At 37.8% G+C, this 19,345-nt stretch overlaps 1 protein-coding gene across 19 annotated transcripts in view; it reads left to right on the top strand.

Moving 5' to 3' along the window:
• ABLIM2 (actin binding LIM protein family member 2) overlaps nt 1–19,345 on the top strand; it is a 313,210-nt gene that overhangs the window by 212,490 nt on the left and 81,375 nt on the right. For 12 of the 19 annotated variants that reach the window (XM_036763471.1, XM_036763487.1, XM_036763484.1 and 9 more), the window contains exons 9-11: nt 10,292–10,348; nt 12,933–13,010; nt 17,446–17,592. In XM_036763471.1, the coding sequence (XP_036619366.1) occupies nt 10,292–10,348; nt 12,933–13,010; nt 17,446–17,592 (282 nt within the window). The remainder of the gene's footprint in view (nt 1–10,291; nt 10,349–12,932; nt 13,011–17,445; nt 17,593–19,345) is intronic. The other 7 variants (XM_036763486.1, XM_036763488.1, XM_036763482.1 and 4 more) reach the window with 1 other exon arrangement.

Below are 19,345 nucleotides of genomic sequence, written 5' to 3'. Positions count from 1 at the left end.
CAATTTGTTCAGCCATTCCCCAATTGATGGGTATCTCCTCAATTTCAAAGTCTTTGTCACTACTAAAGGACCTGCAATAAATATATTTATACATATAGGTCCCTTTCCTTTTCATGTTTTTTATCTGTTTCGGATATAGGCCTAGCAATGATATTTCTGGGTCAAAGGGTATGTACAATTTTAGAGCCCTTTGGGCATAATTCAAAATTGCTCTACAGAATAGTTGAATCAGTTCACAATTCCACCAACAATGCATTAGTTTCTCAATTTCACCACATCCCCTCTAACATTTGTCATTTTTCTTTTGTCATATTAGCCAACGGATAGGTGAGGCTGGTACCTTAGAGCTGTTTTAATTTGCATTTTCTAATAAACAGTGATTTGGAACAATTTTTCATTTGACTATAACTTTGATAACTTTGTCTGAAAACTACCTGTTCATATCCTTTGACTATCAATTTGGGAATGGCTCTTATTTTTATAAATTTGACTCAGTTCTCTATGTATTTGGGGAAAGCAGCCTCTATCAGAGATGTTTGCTCTAAATTTTTTTTTCACAGTTATGATTACTAACTGCATTTCTCTTCATCCTATTTTCCTCCTGTTTATCCTACTCTCACTCTTCTTTCACCCTGTCTATCCTCAAAAGGGTTTTGCTTCTGATTACTGCCTCCTCCGATCTGCCCTTCCTTCTGTCATCCCCTCCCTCTTCCCATTCTTCTTTACTTTAGGGTAAGATAGATTTCTGTACCCAACTGAGTGTGTAAGTTATTCCCTTTTTGAGCCAATTCTGGTAAGAATAAGGTTCAAGGGTTTTTGCCACCTTCCCTATCTTCCCCTCCACTATAAAAGCTCTCTCATGTCTCTTTTATGTGAGATAATTTGCCCCATTCTACATCTCCTTTCCTCCTCTCCTAGTGCATTCCTTTCTCACACCTTAATTCTATTTTTTTAGAGATCATCTCATCATATTCGACTCACTCCCATGCCCTCTATCTATGTATACTTCTTCTAACTGCCCTTAAAATAAGAAAGTCCTTAGGAGTTACAAGTATTATCTTCCCATGTTTGAATATAAACAGTTTAATTTTATTGAATCTCTTATGGTTTCTCTTTACTGTTTACTTTTTTTATGCTACTCTTAAGTCTTGTATTTGAAAGTCATTTTTTTTTATTCAGCTCTGGTCTTTTCATCAGGAATGCTTGAAAGTCCTCTGTTTCATTGAATAGCCATTTTTCCCTTGAAAGATTATGCTCAGTTTTGCTGGGTAGCTGATTCTTGGTTGTAATCCTAGCTCTGTTGCCCTCCAGGATATCATATTCAAATCTAAGCCCTCCAGTTCTCTAATGTGAAAGTTACTAAATCTCATGTTATCGTGACGGTTGCTCCACGATATTTGAATTGTTTCTTTCTCTATGTTTGCAATATTTTCTCATTCACCTGTGAACTCTGGAATCTGCCTATAATTTTGCTGAGAGTTTTCATTTTTGGATCACTTTCAGGAGGTAATTGATAGGTCTAGATTATCAGGGCATCAGTTTTCTTTGTTAATTCCTTCAAAGATGATGTCTAGGCTTTTTTTTGTATCATGGCTTTCAGGTCATCCAATAATTCTTAAATTATCTCTCCTTGATCTGTTTTCCAGGTCAGTTGTTTTTCCAATGAGATATTTCACATTTTCTTCTATTTTTTCATTCTTTTGGTTTTGTTTTATTGTTTCTTGATGTCTTATGGAGTCATTAGTTTCTACTTGTCTAATTCTAATTTTTAAAGAATTATTTTCTCCAGTGAGCATTTGTACCTCCTTTCCCATTTGGCCAATTTTCCTTTTGAAGGAGTTATTTTCTTCAGTGAATTTTGTACATCTTTTTTGATTTGGCCAATTCTTTTATTTTCTTCAGTATTTTTTGCATGCCTCCTTTACGAAGCTTTTGATTCTTTTTTCTGACTCTTTTTTTCCTTGATTTTCTTTCATCACTATCATTTCTTTTCCCAATTTTTCTTCTACCCCTCTTATTTGATTTTTAAAATCCTTTTTGAGCTCTTCTAAGAATCTTTTTGGTCCTGAAACCAACTTACATTTTTCTTTAAGGGTTTGAATGTGGCAGTTTTAGCTTTGTTGTCTTCTCCTGAGTTTATGTTTTGATCTTCCTTGTCACCATAGTAACTTTATATGATCAGGATCTTTTTTTGTTGTTTGCTCATTATTCCCAGCCTATTTTTTGTTTTTGGCTTTGTATTAAAGTTAGGCTCTGCTCTTTGGTTGAAGGGGACACTATCCCAAGTATCAAGTTTTTGTGCAGCTATTTTCAGAATTGTTTTAGGGAGTTAAGCTTTTAGTTCTTCCAAGGGTGCATTGATCTAAGAAGAGGTGTGTTTACTATTCTCTTGGCTTGTGCTCTGGTCTGTGAGCAACCACAAACATTTTTTCTGCCCTGGAACTATGACCAGAGTTCCCACCCTCCTGTGGCCACAAGCTCTGGTGTGCTAGTGCTCCTCCTTGACCTGGAACTGCTACCCAGGACTGCAGCCCAGATCCAAGTATGGGTAATACAACAGAGTCCCTGTACCCAGTGCCAGGAAAGGGAGCCCTGTAATCTTCTGATCAGTTGTCTGACCCTCTTACTGTCTGTGGACTGAGAGCTCTGGAAGGCACTGCTGCCACCACTGATTGAGTCATCCCCAAGTTCTGCTGCTGGTTTGCTGGGGAGAGGCCTGCACTGGTATAGCCTACCCCAGTGTGAACCCTTTCCTGTTAACCTTCTAAGTTGTTTTAGGTTGGAAAATTGTTTTACCGCACCATTTTGTGGGTTCTAACACTCCAGAATTGTTTTGAGGAATTATTGAAAGTTGTTTGGAAGGGAATTTGGGAGACCTCAGGCAAGTCCCTGCTCTTCTCTGCCATCTATTAATTACTGATGTTGTTTAGAGTACTTTTTCTTATGACAATCATAGCTTTGATTTTTCTCTCTGAAAATTGCCTGTTGATATCCTTTGACCATTTATGAATTGGGGAATGGCTTTTATTTTTGTAAATCCAACTCAGTTTCCTACATATTTTAGAAATTAGACCTTTATCAGAGAAACTTGCTACAAATATTTCCCCTCATTTTCCTACTTTTCTTCAAATTTTAACTGCCGTGGTTTTGGTTGTGAAAAAAATTTTAAATTTTGTATCATCTAAATGATCCATTTTACCTCCTGTGAACCTCTCTGTCTCATATTTGGTTATGAACTCTTCCCCTTTCCATAGAACTGAAAAGTAATTTCTTTTCTGTTTCATGAATTTGCTTGTTATATCATCCTTTATGTCTGAAATGTGCAACCATTTTAAAATTATCTTGGTAGGTGGTTTGAGATGTTAGGCTATGCCTAGTTTCTGCAGACTATTTTCTAGTTTTTCCAACAGTTTTTGTCAATAGTGAGTTCTTTCACCAATAGCTAGGATCTTTGGGCTTATAATACACTAAGTTTCTATGTTTATTTGTTTTACAAGATGGAAAGTAATTTAAGAGACTGAGATTAGGGAGGAAAGAATTCTAGATATAGGAGAGAGAGAGAGAGAGAGAGAGAGAGAGAGAGAGAGAGACAGAGAGAGAGAGAGACAGAGAGAGAGACATACAGAGAGAAAGGGGGGGAGGGAGAGGGAGAGGAAGAGAGAGGGGGAGGGAGTGAGGGAGAGGGAGAAAATTAAAAGCACCTGGTTTCCAGGGTTGTAAGGATCAAATGAGATAATAGATGTAAATTACTTTCTAGACCTTTATATGTACTGTACAAATGAGAGGTAGTAGTAGTTGTTGTTGTTGCAGTTGTTGTCATCTATGTAGGACTATACTTTTCACACAAGAAACACTTAAAATCATCTATTGGTGTACATCTCCAGGAACAATTTTTGGAGCTTGTCCCTCTTAGTGGGACATGCAGCATGCCAGATATGCAGCATGCCAGAAGCCATTATCCCAAACCTGCTGCTTCCTTTAGTTGAGTCATCATGAGCACCCGGTGAGCTTTTCTTATCAGGAAAGCCATTTTTTTTGCTCCAAACCAAATTCTATAATGAAATCAAAGAAAGTTGTCTGAATGCATAAAGTCTCCAATCATGCCAGCTGGAAGAAAATTGGCCATTTATTCACCATAAGACACTACATGACCTTTACAAACAGGCTGCATTTGGGGGAGGAGAAGCATGAGGATGGAAATCTGACATCAGCTGATGCTCTTTGAAAGCCTTTTTTTAAATGATGAGGACTTTTGCCCTCTGATGGCATTCAGAACCAATGACAGAGGCTGGTAAAGAAGAATTGACTTATCTGAGTTGTGTCCATGGAAGCCAGTTGAGCCATGGACCCTGTGTTTGCAGCTGGCTTCCTGGGAACATAACTAAGAGTTGTCAAGTATCCCTCCTTGCTGTGTTTTTGAGCACTTATCCAGTTAATGGGGCCTGATTTCTTCAGGTCTCCCATGGGTCCTCTGAAATGCTTGGGTTTACGTAGTGGAAAGGGTGTGGGTAAAGGAAGAGATTTCACCTCAGTGGTTCTACGTAGTCTCATGAGAAGCAAACCTTGGAAATCTTATGCCAGCAGAGTACAGGTTCTAGAAACTACTACTAAACTGGGAAAGCTTTAGGTATGGACATAATAGTGGATTGGATTCTGTCATATAGAGAACAGCCTGACTAAGTACAGAAATTCTTCACAAGAAGACTGGCCATCAGATAAATCTTTTTTGGTCACAATAACTATTCTACTAAAGGGTAGAGGAGTTACAGTTTATTTTGGCAGAAGAGTAGCTATAGCACTTGAATCACAGATCTTTGAAAAATTGAGTTGTTCGATATATGTGTCTATTTACCTGTAGAGATAGATCTCTATATGACCTCATTAATGTCATAGCTTCTTCCACTATACACATTGCAACCTCTCTGCAGTGTAGTTGACAATCTTTGAGAGTTGCTGTGGCCAAAAACTATTGATCACTTTGTAGCCAAATTGATGGTTGTATCTCCAACCTTAAGGTGGAACCTCAAATGACAGACACTGGTGATTTTCTCCATATATCGCTCACTCTGCCAATGCTAACCATAAGTACTCCATACCTTAGCAGGTAGTTTCTTGAATTTCTGTTATGAATAAGATTGTATCAGTCCCAGCAAACTTTCTGTTGATGAACCTCCTTACCTATACTTTTACTGGACTTTATACAGTAGATGTCAGGTTCATAATCAGGCCCTTATTCTTGAAGCCTTTCTAACTTAAGCTAGAGTTTTTGCTCTCCTAAGAAGACCTTGTTAAATTCGAAGTCATGTTCATACCATGATTTAGCATATACACGTATTCCTACATTGTTATTCATTGTATTACATCACAAGTCATGAAAAAATTTAATAAAGTTTTGAAGTACAGGGATCTACATGAGAGTGAAGAAGTATATGTTCCAACAATCCGGCTAGCAGCTTCTGTGGGGGTGTAAGATCCACCAACAACCAGCACCCAGAAAGCTGCCAACACGCTGCAAAAGCACAGGTTCTTTTGATATGCTTTAGTAAGGAAAGCAATGTTAAGGGGTTGACAAGCTTACTTTAATTCAGCATACAAATATCATTCACTTAGTTCAGGGGAAAAAACCAGCACTCTGAACTTCAGAGCAAAATACAAAGTACAAACATTGACAGACAGACTTTGTCTGATTCAAATCCAAATACATAGGTACCAGAGTTTAACAAAGTCTCAGCATCTGGGTTACAAGCTGGAGGGCTCTTAGCTACAGCTGCCTGGAATCTCTGCATCAACACCATCATGAGTGAGAGCCCTGCACAAATGGCTCTGTCTTCTCTTCTTAAAGAATTTCAGATGTCATCAAACATCATCTGAATGATCAGAACGTAAGCTGGTATGATTGGCTCTGGAGTTAGCACCTCCCCTCAGTTAGCCCCACCTTGGGCCCCACCTTAGTTACCAATCCACACCCACATAGGTTTTACACCTAAAAGGGTTTGGGCTTGGGGCTTAGCACCTAGTAAGACTCAATGAAATATGCTGAATTACTCAAAGGAAGCAAAAGCCAAACTCTTCAAGGGCACTGGTTGAACTAAGTGCTAAGAGCCCATTTTGCTTACCAACACGGTATATTGATGAAATCACCAATCTTTTAAATATTGCCTATTAATATATAATATATGTGTGTATGCACATATATGTTACACACGCACACACATACACACCAAGATTGGGAGGCAGACAACATGGTGGAATAGATAGAAGACTGACCTTCAAGTCCAGAAAACCTAGATTCCAGTTCACTTAATCTCTCAGAACCCCTGGACAAATCTCTAAATATTCTATCCCATAAAAGTTGCTGATTTTCCCTGGACCTTGTTATAAAATATCTCCCTTGCCAAACTATCCTTACCCAAACCCACCCAACCATTTGATTCTCTTTCCCCTTCTTCCTGTCTTTCTCCTTCTCCCTAACCCCACCCTCCCAAAGTAGCAACTTAATGAAACTGAAAACAGAATTTATTAAAGGCAATTTAAATTTAATATTCTTTATATCTAGCATTATATAGACTTTTGAGGTTTGAAAAGTGCTTTACATATGAGAGATCCCCACCTGATAAAAGCATAGGTCTGGCAAAAAAAAAAGCATATGCATACATACTAATACTAATGTGTATATTAATTTACCTGTATATATTTTTATATGTGAGGTGGTCCTTATGATTATAATGGATAGCAATAAAGCCTGTTCTTGGTTATTTCAAACAACATTGGTTATTATTAAACTAGATCCATTATCAAAAATTTGCCATCATATAGTGAATTGGTGTGACTGTTTCAGCCTCATTGCTGAGCAATGACTCAAGAAAGGATCTGCTGGGGGTAGAGGTGGTTTCATGATCCACTTTTGAAATGAACATGATATTTATATACTTAGTAATATAACTTCTTCTTTTTTAGAATCATTAACAAGAGAAAAGTAATTTGAGATATCCCTTAGCCCTGTTCTGCACCTTTCCCAACTATCACAGGATACTTTTAGATATCTTCTTTTAACCTTTAAGACTGTTTCAGATCTCCATTGGATAATTGGGATGATGAGGTGGTGTTTTATAAATCATAAACACAATAGAAAAGTGTGCTGTTATTATTAATGATAATAATGTAAGGTAGAATGTCTATAGCTCTTTAAGGATTTCAAAGAGCTTTACTAATATCTAATTTCATCCTCATAAAAATCCTGGGAGTTGGATGATGTTAATAACCTCATTTTACAGTTAAGGAAGTTGAGGCAGACAGAGATTAAGTGACTCACCAAAGGTCACACAGTTAATAAGAATCTAAGACTGGATTTGAACTCAGGTCTTCCTGTTTCCAGGTTCAATAGTCTATCCCACCGTCTCACCTAGCTGCCTCTTATTTTTGCTTTGATTCATTTTAACCTGATTTTCCCTGGATATAAATGTTAGAAGTGACATTGAGTACTGTCCTGGACCTTGAACCTGCATCATTTTCCTATTCCTCCAATTCTGAAGAAAGAGTGAGGGGCAGTGGTAAGGGCCAGATATGGCGCTGGTGGAAAGTGAAATTGTGAGCCTTGCCCAACACTAGCTGACATCTAGTGGCTCTCAGAGTCTGGGAGCTAGAAACTGGTGGGATGAGAAGGTTTTTAGTCATGAAAGCTAAAGGTTCAGAAGCAATGGAAGTCAAATGAATAAGAAGAATTTGTTTCTTAGAAAGGTAACATGGCATAGTGAAAATCAGACTAGACTTGCAATCAGAAGAGACATGGGTCTGAATTCTGCCTCAAAAACTTACTAGCCATAAGACCATGGGCCAGGCATTCAGTCTCTCTGAGCTTCAGTTTCCTCAACTACAAGATGGGGGTGATAGTACGTTGGCAATTGTGAGGAATAGATGATATAATTTTGATAAACCTTAGAGTTCCATACATATTCTCTGGCTGGGAAATACTCCATCAAAACATCTGGAGGCAAAAGTATGCATATATACATGGAGGATGTAGTCAGTAAAAATAAGAGCAGGATTTAACAGAGTAGGTGTGTTAGTCTGTCTATTTTAAAAGTGATCAGCACCATGGCTAGGGACAGCATCTAGCTCTGTCAGCACTGAAACTATGGGAAAGCAGAGGAAGGAGGTCAGTGCTATAGATAAGGAAGTGAAGAGGCTGGTAGCAGTTGATGGTAGATGTAAGTGGGCTAGCTGATTATCCTGTGCCTTTAAGCATTTTTGGATTAGGTAGTGAGCCTTTAGAATTTGACTAACAGGTAAGGAGATGTCAGTTGATGACAGTTATCTGGGCTAGCTAAGCAGACAGGCTTAAACCAAAGTGTTTAGCTACCCTGCCCTTTTTTATTTGTGTGAACTACAACTATAGACAGCTCTCCCTGACTTCTACTGGCTCCTGGACAGGAGACAGATGCATTTGGATGATGACAATTTTATATAGTAGTTGGTAATGAAAAAGCAATTTCAAAGTTTCAAATTTATCACCCTATATTTGGTTCAAAGAAAGTTTCAGTCCTCTCTCTGATGATATATTGATCATCTCGGTATCCAACTTTGTATTGGCATTGCATCACAATATACCAGAGCCTAGAGTAAAATTGACCATTGAGTTAATAAAGTTGTAATGCCTTATACATAAATCTGCCTTGTAATGGACTCCCTTTTCAGCTTAAGTAACTAAACCAAAAGGGAGAGAAAGGAGAGGAAAGAAGAGAAGAAGGGAGAGGAAGAGAGGGGAAGGGAGAGGGAGAGAGAGAAGAGAGGTGAGGGAGAAAAGAATGAGGAAAGGGATAGTGAGGAGGGAGAGAGGAGAGGAGAGAAGGGAAGGGAAAGGGAGTGGAGTGGAGGGGAAAGAAGGGGAGGAGATAGAGGAGAAGAGAAGACAGAAGAGGTACAGAGGAGGTAAAAGAGAGGAGAAGAGAATTATTGGATTGGGAGCAAGACATGAGAAGTATTTTGTAAAAAGGGTAAGGAAAGGGGGCAGCTAGGTGGTGTAGTGAGTAGAGCACTGGCCCTGGAGTCAGGAGGACAGGAGGACTGGAGTTCAAATCTGGCCTCAGACCCTTGACACATTTACTAGCTGTGTGACCTTGGGCAAGTCACTTAACCCCAATTGCTCTGCCTTCCCCCCTCCAAAAAAAAGGATAAGGAAAGGAGAGGTTGTATCTGAGATTGTTAAGGCATACATTACTCTTTTCTTCACATGTTTTAAATCACAAGGTAATACAAATATACTACATACATACAGTATACTACATACAATATACTACCATATGTGTAAAATTTTTATGTTTGACAGTATGTACGTAATTGCTTATCCATATGTCCATCTTACTGATGGTCTTTACTAGATCAGTTAAGGAGAAGGTCTGTTAACAACTATCATGTCTGTAAAAACAAATTCAACATAGTCCCAGGAAAGTTATAATAGTTATTCATCTTTCTGTGACACAGTAATGATTATAAAGCACTTTCTTGACAATAACCTTTCAAAGTACAATTCCTAATATATCTACTTTAGAAATTAGCAAACTAAGCTATAGATAGGTTAAATTATTTTCTGAAGTTCACATAGCTTGTAGGTGTCAGAACCCAGATACAAATCTAGTTCTTCTCATTCCACATCCAACATGCTGTCTACTATGCTATATTATCAGGAACAGTAAATTATGGAAGTAGTAGAAAGATAAGAGGTTAACAATTGGATGTTTTCACTGTTTGTGCTTTGATCTTTCTGTGTATTAGTACACCAGTTGTTTACTGAGAATGTTCTAATATCAATCTGATTTTCTTTCTCTGAAATGAACTCATTGTGGAAAGTAAGTGTGGTGTCAAGAATTGAGCACTGGACCTGGTATCAGGAAAACTGGTTTCAATACCTGGCTCTGGTACTTCCAAGCAATGTGACCATGGGCTAATCATTTTACCTCTTTTAATTTCATCTGTAAAATAATGATCATTGTCATCCTATGCTACCTCATAGAATTGTTGTGAGGAAAGTGCTTTGTAAACCTAAAATTGATATAAAATTATGATTTTTTTTAAAAATAGCACTGTTGTCACTGCTAGAAATTCATGAGTTCTCCAAACATGCAGATCAGTTCCCATACCAGCTTGATGGATGCTGGGTACAATTAGCGTCCTCATCAATGAAACATTTCCACCATAGCCACCATATGGGTTCATCATGTAAAAATCCCAGAAGTATCACTACACAGCCCTTTAATGTAATATCATTTCCTTCTACTCTTTTTTTCCTTTATAGATGCAGAACCAAATTTGCAATCAGGTTTGCCCCATCACCACCCAAAATGCCTTAAAGGTTCGTGAATGAAACTTTCTGTGTTGTGGCATAAGCTTCAGGTGTCAGTTTGGCAATGTCGTGACCTCGGCTCAGTACATGTTGGTCAGCATATTGAAGGAATGGCTTCAATTCATAGACACAATCAACTCTTTATTATTTGCATAATGGATTATCTATTCATGAGGGTATCTATTCCGTGCCATACAACTTCTGAATATCTTCTAGCAAGCCCAAGATCATGGCCTTGTCACATATTAAGGAAATATGGGTAATATAGGGAACTGGGGTATGACTATCTCAGCTGGATAACATTTTGGCAGGTGGAAGCTCTTCTCTGAGGGATCAGAATCACTGAGTGTTCCCACTGATGACAAATCAGATTATTCCCACTTTTCTATTAACTATTCCAACAGTTAGAGATGATTGAGAGTCAACTATAATAATAACTCACATTTCTATAATACCTCATAGTTCATAAATGTATTATTAGCAACAATGCAGTGAGGCAGGTAGTACGAGTATTATCTCCACCTTATAAATGAGAAAAATTAAGTCTCAGAGAGTTCAGATGATATCATTATGATGACCAAGATTGAGAGTGTCTGTGTTAGGACTCAAAGCAAGGTCTTTTGACTTGAATTTTTGTGCTTTTTTCTCCATCCCAGCCTAATCTTCCGGCTTTGGGGGAGGGTGTGTAGTGTATCATAGTGGGAGGGAAGAAACCTGTTATTTACAAAGAGAATCATTTGAAGCTGATATAGGGAACCATTAGGAAATTTAAACTAGAATTGAGCACAGAGTCTCAGTTCACCCTGCTCTGTATCATTGTTAGCTCTCCACCACAATAATAATATTTTATATAGCTATCACATACCCCATGAGGTAGAAGACAAACACATCTTAGTTTTATACATGAGTCAGGGAAGTGTCAGAGTAAGGATTTGAAACCAGATCTCTGAACTTCTCACCCAGGGCTCTTTAATGATAGAGCATTGCTCCTTTATAAGCAGAAATAAACCAAGGTAGTAAGTTGTTTGACTAGAGGCCAAGGACCATGTGGCATTCATTATCCCTGGCAGATTGAGGATCACTTTATGGAGCTACATTTCTGCCAAGATCCCCTTTGTACCCCCTAAGTGCTACCCTACTTATTACGGTAATAGAGGCAAGTGTTTGTGTGAATATTCATCTGTAAGCTCTTTGTGGGTAGAGATAATGTCATCGTAATGCCTTGTCAATCAATTATTAACTGTCGACTACATGCCAGACACTGTACTAGGTGCTAAGAACAGCTTTGCAGAGATAGGATGACCACCAATCAGAAACTAGAAAAGGATCACTTAATTTAAGAGCATCTTCATGATTCTGGACCTCTATCAAAGTGAGATTTGAAAGGATTGAGGATATTTGGTGGGATGTTATTCACTGATAGATTTGAGGCAGCACATTAGTAGACCTGGATAAGCTGTCCTTGGTACTTGTGTCTAATCTACTCTCACTTGGAAAGTATACCATATTAGACAAATGCCTTCTGCGGTGGGATCAGAGAATATAGAATGTGAGGCCTGGAAAGAGCCTTAGGCCATTGGTCATACAACATTGCAGGTAACAGAATTCTAACATTTTTAGGTTTTTTTAGTCCTAGCAATTTTAGTAGAATACAAGCTAAAAATAAGTTAGCCAAGAAAATTAATATGGTCTTCAGTTATATCAATAGAAGCCCAGAATAAGGGAAGCAATAATCCTGGTGTCCTATGTTGTAGTCAGAGCATATTAGGAATATTGAACCTAGTTCTTGATGATTCACTTAAAGCAATACATTGAAAAAATGGAGTGTGTCCAGTGGAGGGTGACCAAGATGGTGGAGTTCCTCGAAACCATGTCATAAAAAGATGGATTGAAAGGACTGGAGTTGCTTGTCTTGGAAAAGAGAAGACATCTGGGGAACAAGATTGCTAATTTCAAATATTGGAAGGATTATCACATAGAAAAGAAATTATCATGTGAGATTTCTCTTCTCGGTCCCAGAGAAGAAAACAAGAACTATTTTGTAAAAGTCACAAGGAGACATATTTAGGCTCAATATATGAAAAGATTTTTCAACTAATTAGAGGTATCCCAAAATAAAATGGGCTTTAACAAGGGGTACTGACTTCTTCATTAATGTATATATTCAGGCAGAGTCTATTTTTTCAGCATATAATTCAGGTAAAAAGATCAACCATATGAGTTCTGTGGTTCCTTCAAATCATGTAAGGTTTGATGTTTCAGAGAAGATAGAATGGGAAAGAATAGAAAACAGCAAGGTAGAAGAGACCTTATAGTCATTTTCTCCAACATCCCCTTCCCCCCGTCCCAAGGGGGAAATAACTTTCCCAAAGTAACACAACTAGTAATTTGGCTCTGTCTCTACACGTAGTAGAAAATTACTTAACGTAGTTGGATGCTTGACCAGCTGGCACATGGAGAGCCAGTAACTGTATGTTTGCTTTCTCTAGGAGCCGCACAGAAATAACAGTAGTTCCTATGATTTTTCCCTAACCTGTTCTTCCATTTGGAATGATTTGTCTTCAATTTTCCTCTTCCTGTTTTTCCCTTCTAGGAAACAAGGACTTCCTCAGAGAGCATAATTTCTGTGCCTGCCTCAAATACGTCGGGATCTCCAAGTCGTGTGATTTATGTGAGTATAGGATGAGGGAGGCAGGAAGGATTAGAAGGGATTGTGGGTGGAGTGAGTGAAAAGAAAAATCAGATCCTTCTAGCTTATAGTTGGTGAGTAAAATTGATGATTTCTTATTTGGTGCCTCAACAAATGTTCACCCCAAAAAATAAAAAGAGAAAGACAAACATAAAAGAGACATGAGACAGTATGATTTCTATGGTAGACAAAGAACTAAAATGAGAATCAGAACTGTGTTCTAGACCTACTAGTGTTTGACCATATGACTTTGCACAAATGGCTTAATCTGTTTGAGACAGTTTCAGTATTTGCAAAATGGGGGAGTAGTGAATTAAATTACCTCTGAGCTCTAACATTCTACATATTAAATTTACTATGAGCCCTACTAGTCTATATTCTGTGGTCGAAGACAGCTTCTGGCTCTAACTTTCTATATCATAAGGTGCCTTCTAACTCTGTCTTTCTGTGTTCAAAGTTCTCTCCAAGGTATGACATTCTATGTTTTAGGGTTCCTCCCAGCTCTAATATTTTGCATTTCTATGACTTCTCATGACATGGAGACATTGAAAACTTGGTTCGAATCTAAATAATGCCAAAAAACTAATCAGTTCAGTGGCAAAAATTCATTTTGTTTTCATCATTTACCTCATTTGTATTGGATTTAGTGTCCAGATTTGGACCCTGCTCCTTTACTTTGCTAAAATGACATATTACAGGGTTTAAAAAAACCTATAAGCTGACAAAGCCAAGTGGAGATAATCGTTATGTAATACACACACATATGTGTGTATATGTGTGTGTGTGTGTAGATTAACTTTACTTTTATATTGTGTTTTAGAGTTTACCAAGTGATTTGCCTGTGTGATTTTATTTGATCCTCACAGTCTCCCCGTCGGAAATTTAGGCAGACATAATTGCCCCTATTTTCCAGATGAGGAAATAGAGTCACAGAGAAGCTGGGCAACCTCTCCAATCCATGACAGAGCCTCAGACTCCTCATCTGTAAAAAAAAAATAAGATAAAACAAGGGGTTTTAAATGATCTAGATAGTCATATAGATACATATATATGCATGCAATATTATATGATTACTCTGAACTGAGACTCTTATAGATGGAAATTAACCTCAAGAGTTATCTAGCCCTACCTATGCCTAAAAAGAAATTGCCTCTTCAATATGCCCAAGTGACCATTTGAGCCCCTACCTGAAGGCCTCTAGTATTAGGGAAACAAACCCTTAGGATCATAAGATGACAGATTTAGAGCTGGAGGGACTTTAAAGGAAACTTTTCAGTTTCTTTTACAGGTGAGAAAAGTGAGGCTGAGAGAGATTGAGTGACTTCCCAACATTCTTGTTGATAGTAGAAGTAGTAATGATAATAGCTAGCATTTATATATAGTGCTTGTTTAATAATGCCTTAAGGCTTGCTGAGAACTTCACAAATATTATCTCATGACAGCCTTGGTAGGTAGATGCTATTATTTTACAGATGAGGAAACTGAGGTACAGAGAGGTTCAGTGACTTCCCCAGGATCACACAGCTAGGAAGTAGCTGAGGCTTGATTTAAACTCAGGTCCTCCTGACTTCCGGTCCAATGCTGTAATCACTTTACCACCTAGTTGCCTCAGTAGTAATAGGATACCTAATTTATTGTATGTCTACCAAGCCGAACATTCCAGTACCTTAATTCTTTAAAAAAAAAAGAAAAAGAAAACACAAAACAAAACACTTCAAAAATGTATGCTAAGCTTAGTAACTATCAAGACAAACATTTTACATGCATAAGGATTTTTAAATTTTTTTAAAGATCATAAAGGAAACCAGAAATACTATTATTTATTTTGTTTTAAAACCTGTTAACTTTCATAAGAAACCAAGGTTTCACATTTTCTTCCTTTCATCCCTTTCTGAACTCTTTTTCTTCATGACTGTTTTTGCAGTTTGTTGCTGAGACTATTGTTGCTTATTTTGGTGTCTTAATTTCTGACACCTGCACATGGAACCTAACCTTTAAGGAAATTAAGTGTAAAATTCATGAAAAATATTATCTTCATTTCAATTTCGTATCAAAAATAGACATGGATTTGTTATACAAAGAAGAGATGATCTTTGCCTTCTAGTCCATTAGTTGCTTGGACAAAACTTCAGACATAAAACTTTTAATTATATATACTGAAATAGTGATATAGGATAATGGATGATAAAAAATGAAAATACTCAGCACTTCAGTTAGGGAGAGGGTCTTCTGCTGTATAACTATCTATCTGCAGCTGAAAATTTTCCATGACTCTGTACATACGTATGTCGAAGCGAGAAGGGAACATCAGAGAACGTCAGAGTTAGAAGGATCTTAAGAACACAGAACAGAGACCATAAAGGTTAGAAGAGACCTTATGACATGAAATGCTGGAACTCACACTGACCTAGAACATAAGACATAAAATGTTACTGCTAGAAATATCCTTCAGAAGCCTGTGTTCCCACCAGCACCTAAATGAAAATCCCCTCCAAAAATTATCCAGCAGATGATCATCACCTTTTGCTTAAATACCTCTAATGAGGAAGAACCCACTATCTCAAGGCAGATTGAGGAAACTGAGACCCACAGTAGTACAGTGACTTAACCTGAGGCTATACAGCTAATTGAATATCAGAGTCAGGATGGGAACTCATTCCTTTATGCCCAACACATTGCTCTTTCCACAACACTTGTATGATTTTTCTTATATATTAAGAGAGGAAACTCATAGAAGGAAGGGTGTGGGGGGTGGGTGGGGGAGAGGAAGCCTGTCTAAATGGCCTCCATCTTATTAGTATGGCCCAGCTAGTTGCTGTAGCAACCAAGTGAAGTACGCTACATTAAATGGCAATAAAGTTGAAAGTCTCCCTATGAAAGACAAATGCTAAAGAGTACATGGCATTCATCTTACTGTCCAAATGTTCAAGACATGTGGTTTCTGAATATTAAAAAGAAAAAGCCATCATTCTGCCTATCTCTGTGCGCTCACCTCATTACTCATCCTCTCGGAGCTTCTTTCTCTATATAATGGGAACACAGTACCTGAGTAGAAAGTGATGGCTTTGAGTTGGAGACCTTGAGTTCAGATTCCACCCCTTCTCCTTAGGACCCATGTGTCCTTGGGCATGTGCCTCACCTCTGCTCTTCAATTTCCTTACCTGTAAAACAAGATACTTGGCTAACACCTCAAGTGGTTAAACTATGATGTTCTGACCTGTTCTGCCTCAGTGGGCTTTTGTGAAGACTCAATGATGTCCTCTACATGGAAGTTTTTCTTCTTTTTTTAAACCATAAATGCACATAACCATCGGTGTTATTGTTATTTTCTCTCTTGTTGCCATAGATATTTGTTATCCTCATTACCCCACCCCCCAAAAGAGTTCTTTGGCGAAAACTTGTAACTCACTTTGGGGACTTTGCCCCTTGAATTATTCAATGGTTGACTAACAACCTCTAGGAAAAGAGAGCCAGGTACACAGACCTCACTTACAGTTGAACATATATAGTTCAATATAGGTGAAATATAGTGGAATATAGTTGAAAAGTGGGGAGAAGGAGAGGGAAGGATATGTTTGATCAATAAGTATCTTTTCACCATATAGTAGAATATAGGTGAAAAGTGGGGAGAAGGAAAAGGAAGGATATGTTTAAACAATTATTATCTTTTTTCACCACCTGCTTTGGATGTGACTAAGCACTAGGGGAATATAGAAGTAGTAAATATGAACCTCAAGGAGGCAAGACATCCATATGAAGCACTTAATATGAAAGAACATAGTAAGAAAATGTCTGAATAAGACACAGGTAAGAAGTACTTTAGAAGTTCAGAGAAGAGAGCTACTGTAGACACAAATTTTCCGTAATATAAGGTCATTGAGCTGGATGACTTTTGAGTTTCCTTTTATCTCTAAAGAAGAGGCATCTTGATGAAGTGTCAAGAGCGTGATATTTAACATCAGAAGTCCTGGGTTCTAATTCTTAACCTGCCACTTAATACATGCATTACCTTGTGCAAATCACTTAATCTCTCTGGGCCTCACTTTTCATCATCTGTTCAAGTGAGTAGGTTGGGCTAAGGTGACCTTCAAATCTGTGATCAAACAATCCTAAGTTCAACGGAATGCTTTTAATATCAGTGCAGTGGTTCTTGCTGTGCCGATTTTGCAGAGAAGGAGGCTGAAAGGCAGAGATGTGATTTGCTCAGGGCCACATAGGTAGCAAGCTGCAGAAATGGTCCTCAAGCCCAGCTCTTTTGACTCTGGAGTCCATTGTGCTTTTCACTATATGCTTGCTGTTTTACCGAATGGCTCTTCTGCATCTGGGGATGACTGCTGGTTCTTGGCTCATGTCTATCCACTTTTGGGTTGGCTCTAATCATTCTCCTCTTCTCTCTGGTCTTTCCTCTATTTCTTAGGCTAAGCTTGGAGATGAGATTCTTGACTACAGGGACTTGGCTGCTCTTCCTAAAAGCAAGGCCATCTATAACATCGACCGCCCAGATATGATCTCCTACTCTCCATACATCAGTTACTCCTCAGGTGACAGGCACAGTTATGGAGAGGTACGGAAGTGAACAATGTCATGGCTTTTGGAAATGAGACCTTGTGATTGGTGTCATTCAGCTTGGTGTTTCGTCTCTCTGTGAAACTAACACAGTTTGATCTGTAAGCTGGACATTTTCATCCTTCTTTGAGTAACCATTTCATAGCAAGCTGCCTTCATGTTTTAAGTGCTACATAAAACCAGAAAGCTTTTGCTACCAAATTTTCTGATCTATAGTAAATGTATGAGTGGATTTTTTGGGAGGGGAAAGACATTTTAATGAAATATAACAGGAGATAGGAAGCAATGGTGGTTTTAAGGAAAAGATCAGGAGCTAATCCAAATACTCTTTTTGACTTTTATACAGGCATACCTCACATAACATGATCCAGCCAATAATAGTTTCATAATAACATGATTACTAGATTATTAATTGAATGATCAACAAGCATTCATTAAATGCTTATTAAGTTCTATATGCCATGTGCTATGCTAGGTTCTAGGGATAAATACAAAGAAGGGAATAAGCTTTGCTCTCATGGTATTTACATTTCATCATCAAAGTTCCCTTAAAATCACAGATGCCTAATTCATGTCTATCCATTCCAGAGACTGCAATGCCGGTAGAATGGTCAGCTGCACTATGATTTAGCCCTTGATCCCCAGCATCCTTAACTCTCCTGAGCATCAGACTGTTCTTGATCCCCTTTATAATAGAGTTTGTCTGTAACTAATCACCCCTTGATGTTGTCTTTTGGTGTCATGTTTGTGCAGAGCAAATCGACAGGGTCTGCCTGCATACAGAATGATTTTCATGATGCTTGGAATGTATCATTTTCCTATATGCAAATTGCTTTTCACTGTCTCTTTGTCTCCATTTTCTCATGTGAAAATCTGCCATCCCATCATACTAATGGCACCTAAAACACATTATGTATTTCTCAATATTTTTACATGAAATACCGTTTTCTTTCATTCTCTTTTTTAATATTATTTGATGCTCCCTTTCTTCTATTGGATTTGAATTGTTATTTTGTGTTTTATTTGATAGTCTGAGAATTTCATTTAAACTTTCAGGATGTCTGGACTATAAAAGGTGCTTTTTTGACTGCTTTTTCACAAATACACACCCACATGTCACACAAGAGAATAATTTCTTTTTAAAGTTTGGTTTATTATATTGAATCATCAGATCTTAAAATATATATATGTATGTATACATATATGTGTATGTATGGCATTGTGATACAGTAGGTTGTACCCTGCATTTGAACTGAAAAGATCTAGATTCAAATCCTACCTTGTACATTGACTAGATATGCCCCTAGCTAATCATGTTAATTCTCTGAGACTCAATTTCTTAATCTGTAAAAAGCAGATAATGATGTCACCTGCCTTGTAGGGTTATTGTTAGGATCAGATAAGATCATGTATTTAAGTTGCTTTGTAAATCTCAAGCACTCTATAAATGTCACTATAAATATTATTAGTAGTAATAGTGTTATCATCATCATTATTATCTTAAAATCCCAGCTCTGTGATTTGCTAGCCATGCAAGGTAGTCATTTCACCTCTCTGAACCTCAGTTTCTTCTTCTATGAAATGGGAACAATAATAGCCATAACACCTACCCTACATAACTGTAAATGTTTGTGAGTAAGGCCCTTTGTAAATAGTAAAGCATCCTAGAAATATTACCTATTATTGCGATTTTCTCTTTACTCACCAATCTTCTAAAAGGCCAGGATCTCCAGTGGGCCCCAATATGAAGT

This window comes from Trichosurus vulpecula, chromosome 6, assembly GCF_011100635.1.
Source record: "Trichosurus vulpecula isolate mTriVul1 chromosome 6, mTriVul1.pri, whole genome shotgun sequence".
Lineage (NCBI taxonomy): Eukaryota > Metazoa > Chordata > Mammalia > Diprotodontia > Phalangeridae > Trichosurus > Trichosurus vulpecula.
The sequence above is the reverse complement of the archived record's forward strand: the minus strand, read 5'-3'. Positions and strand labels throughout refer to the sequence as shown.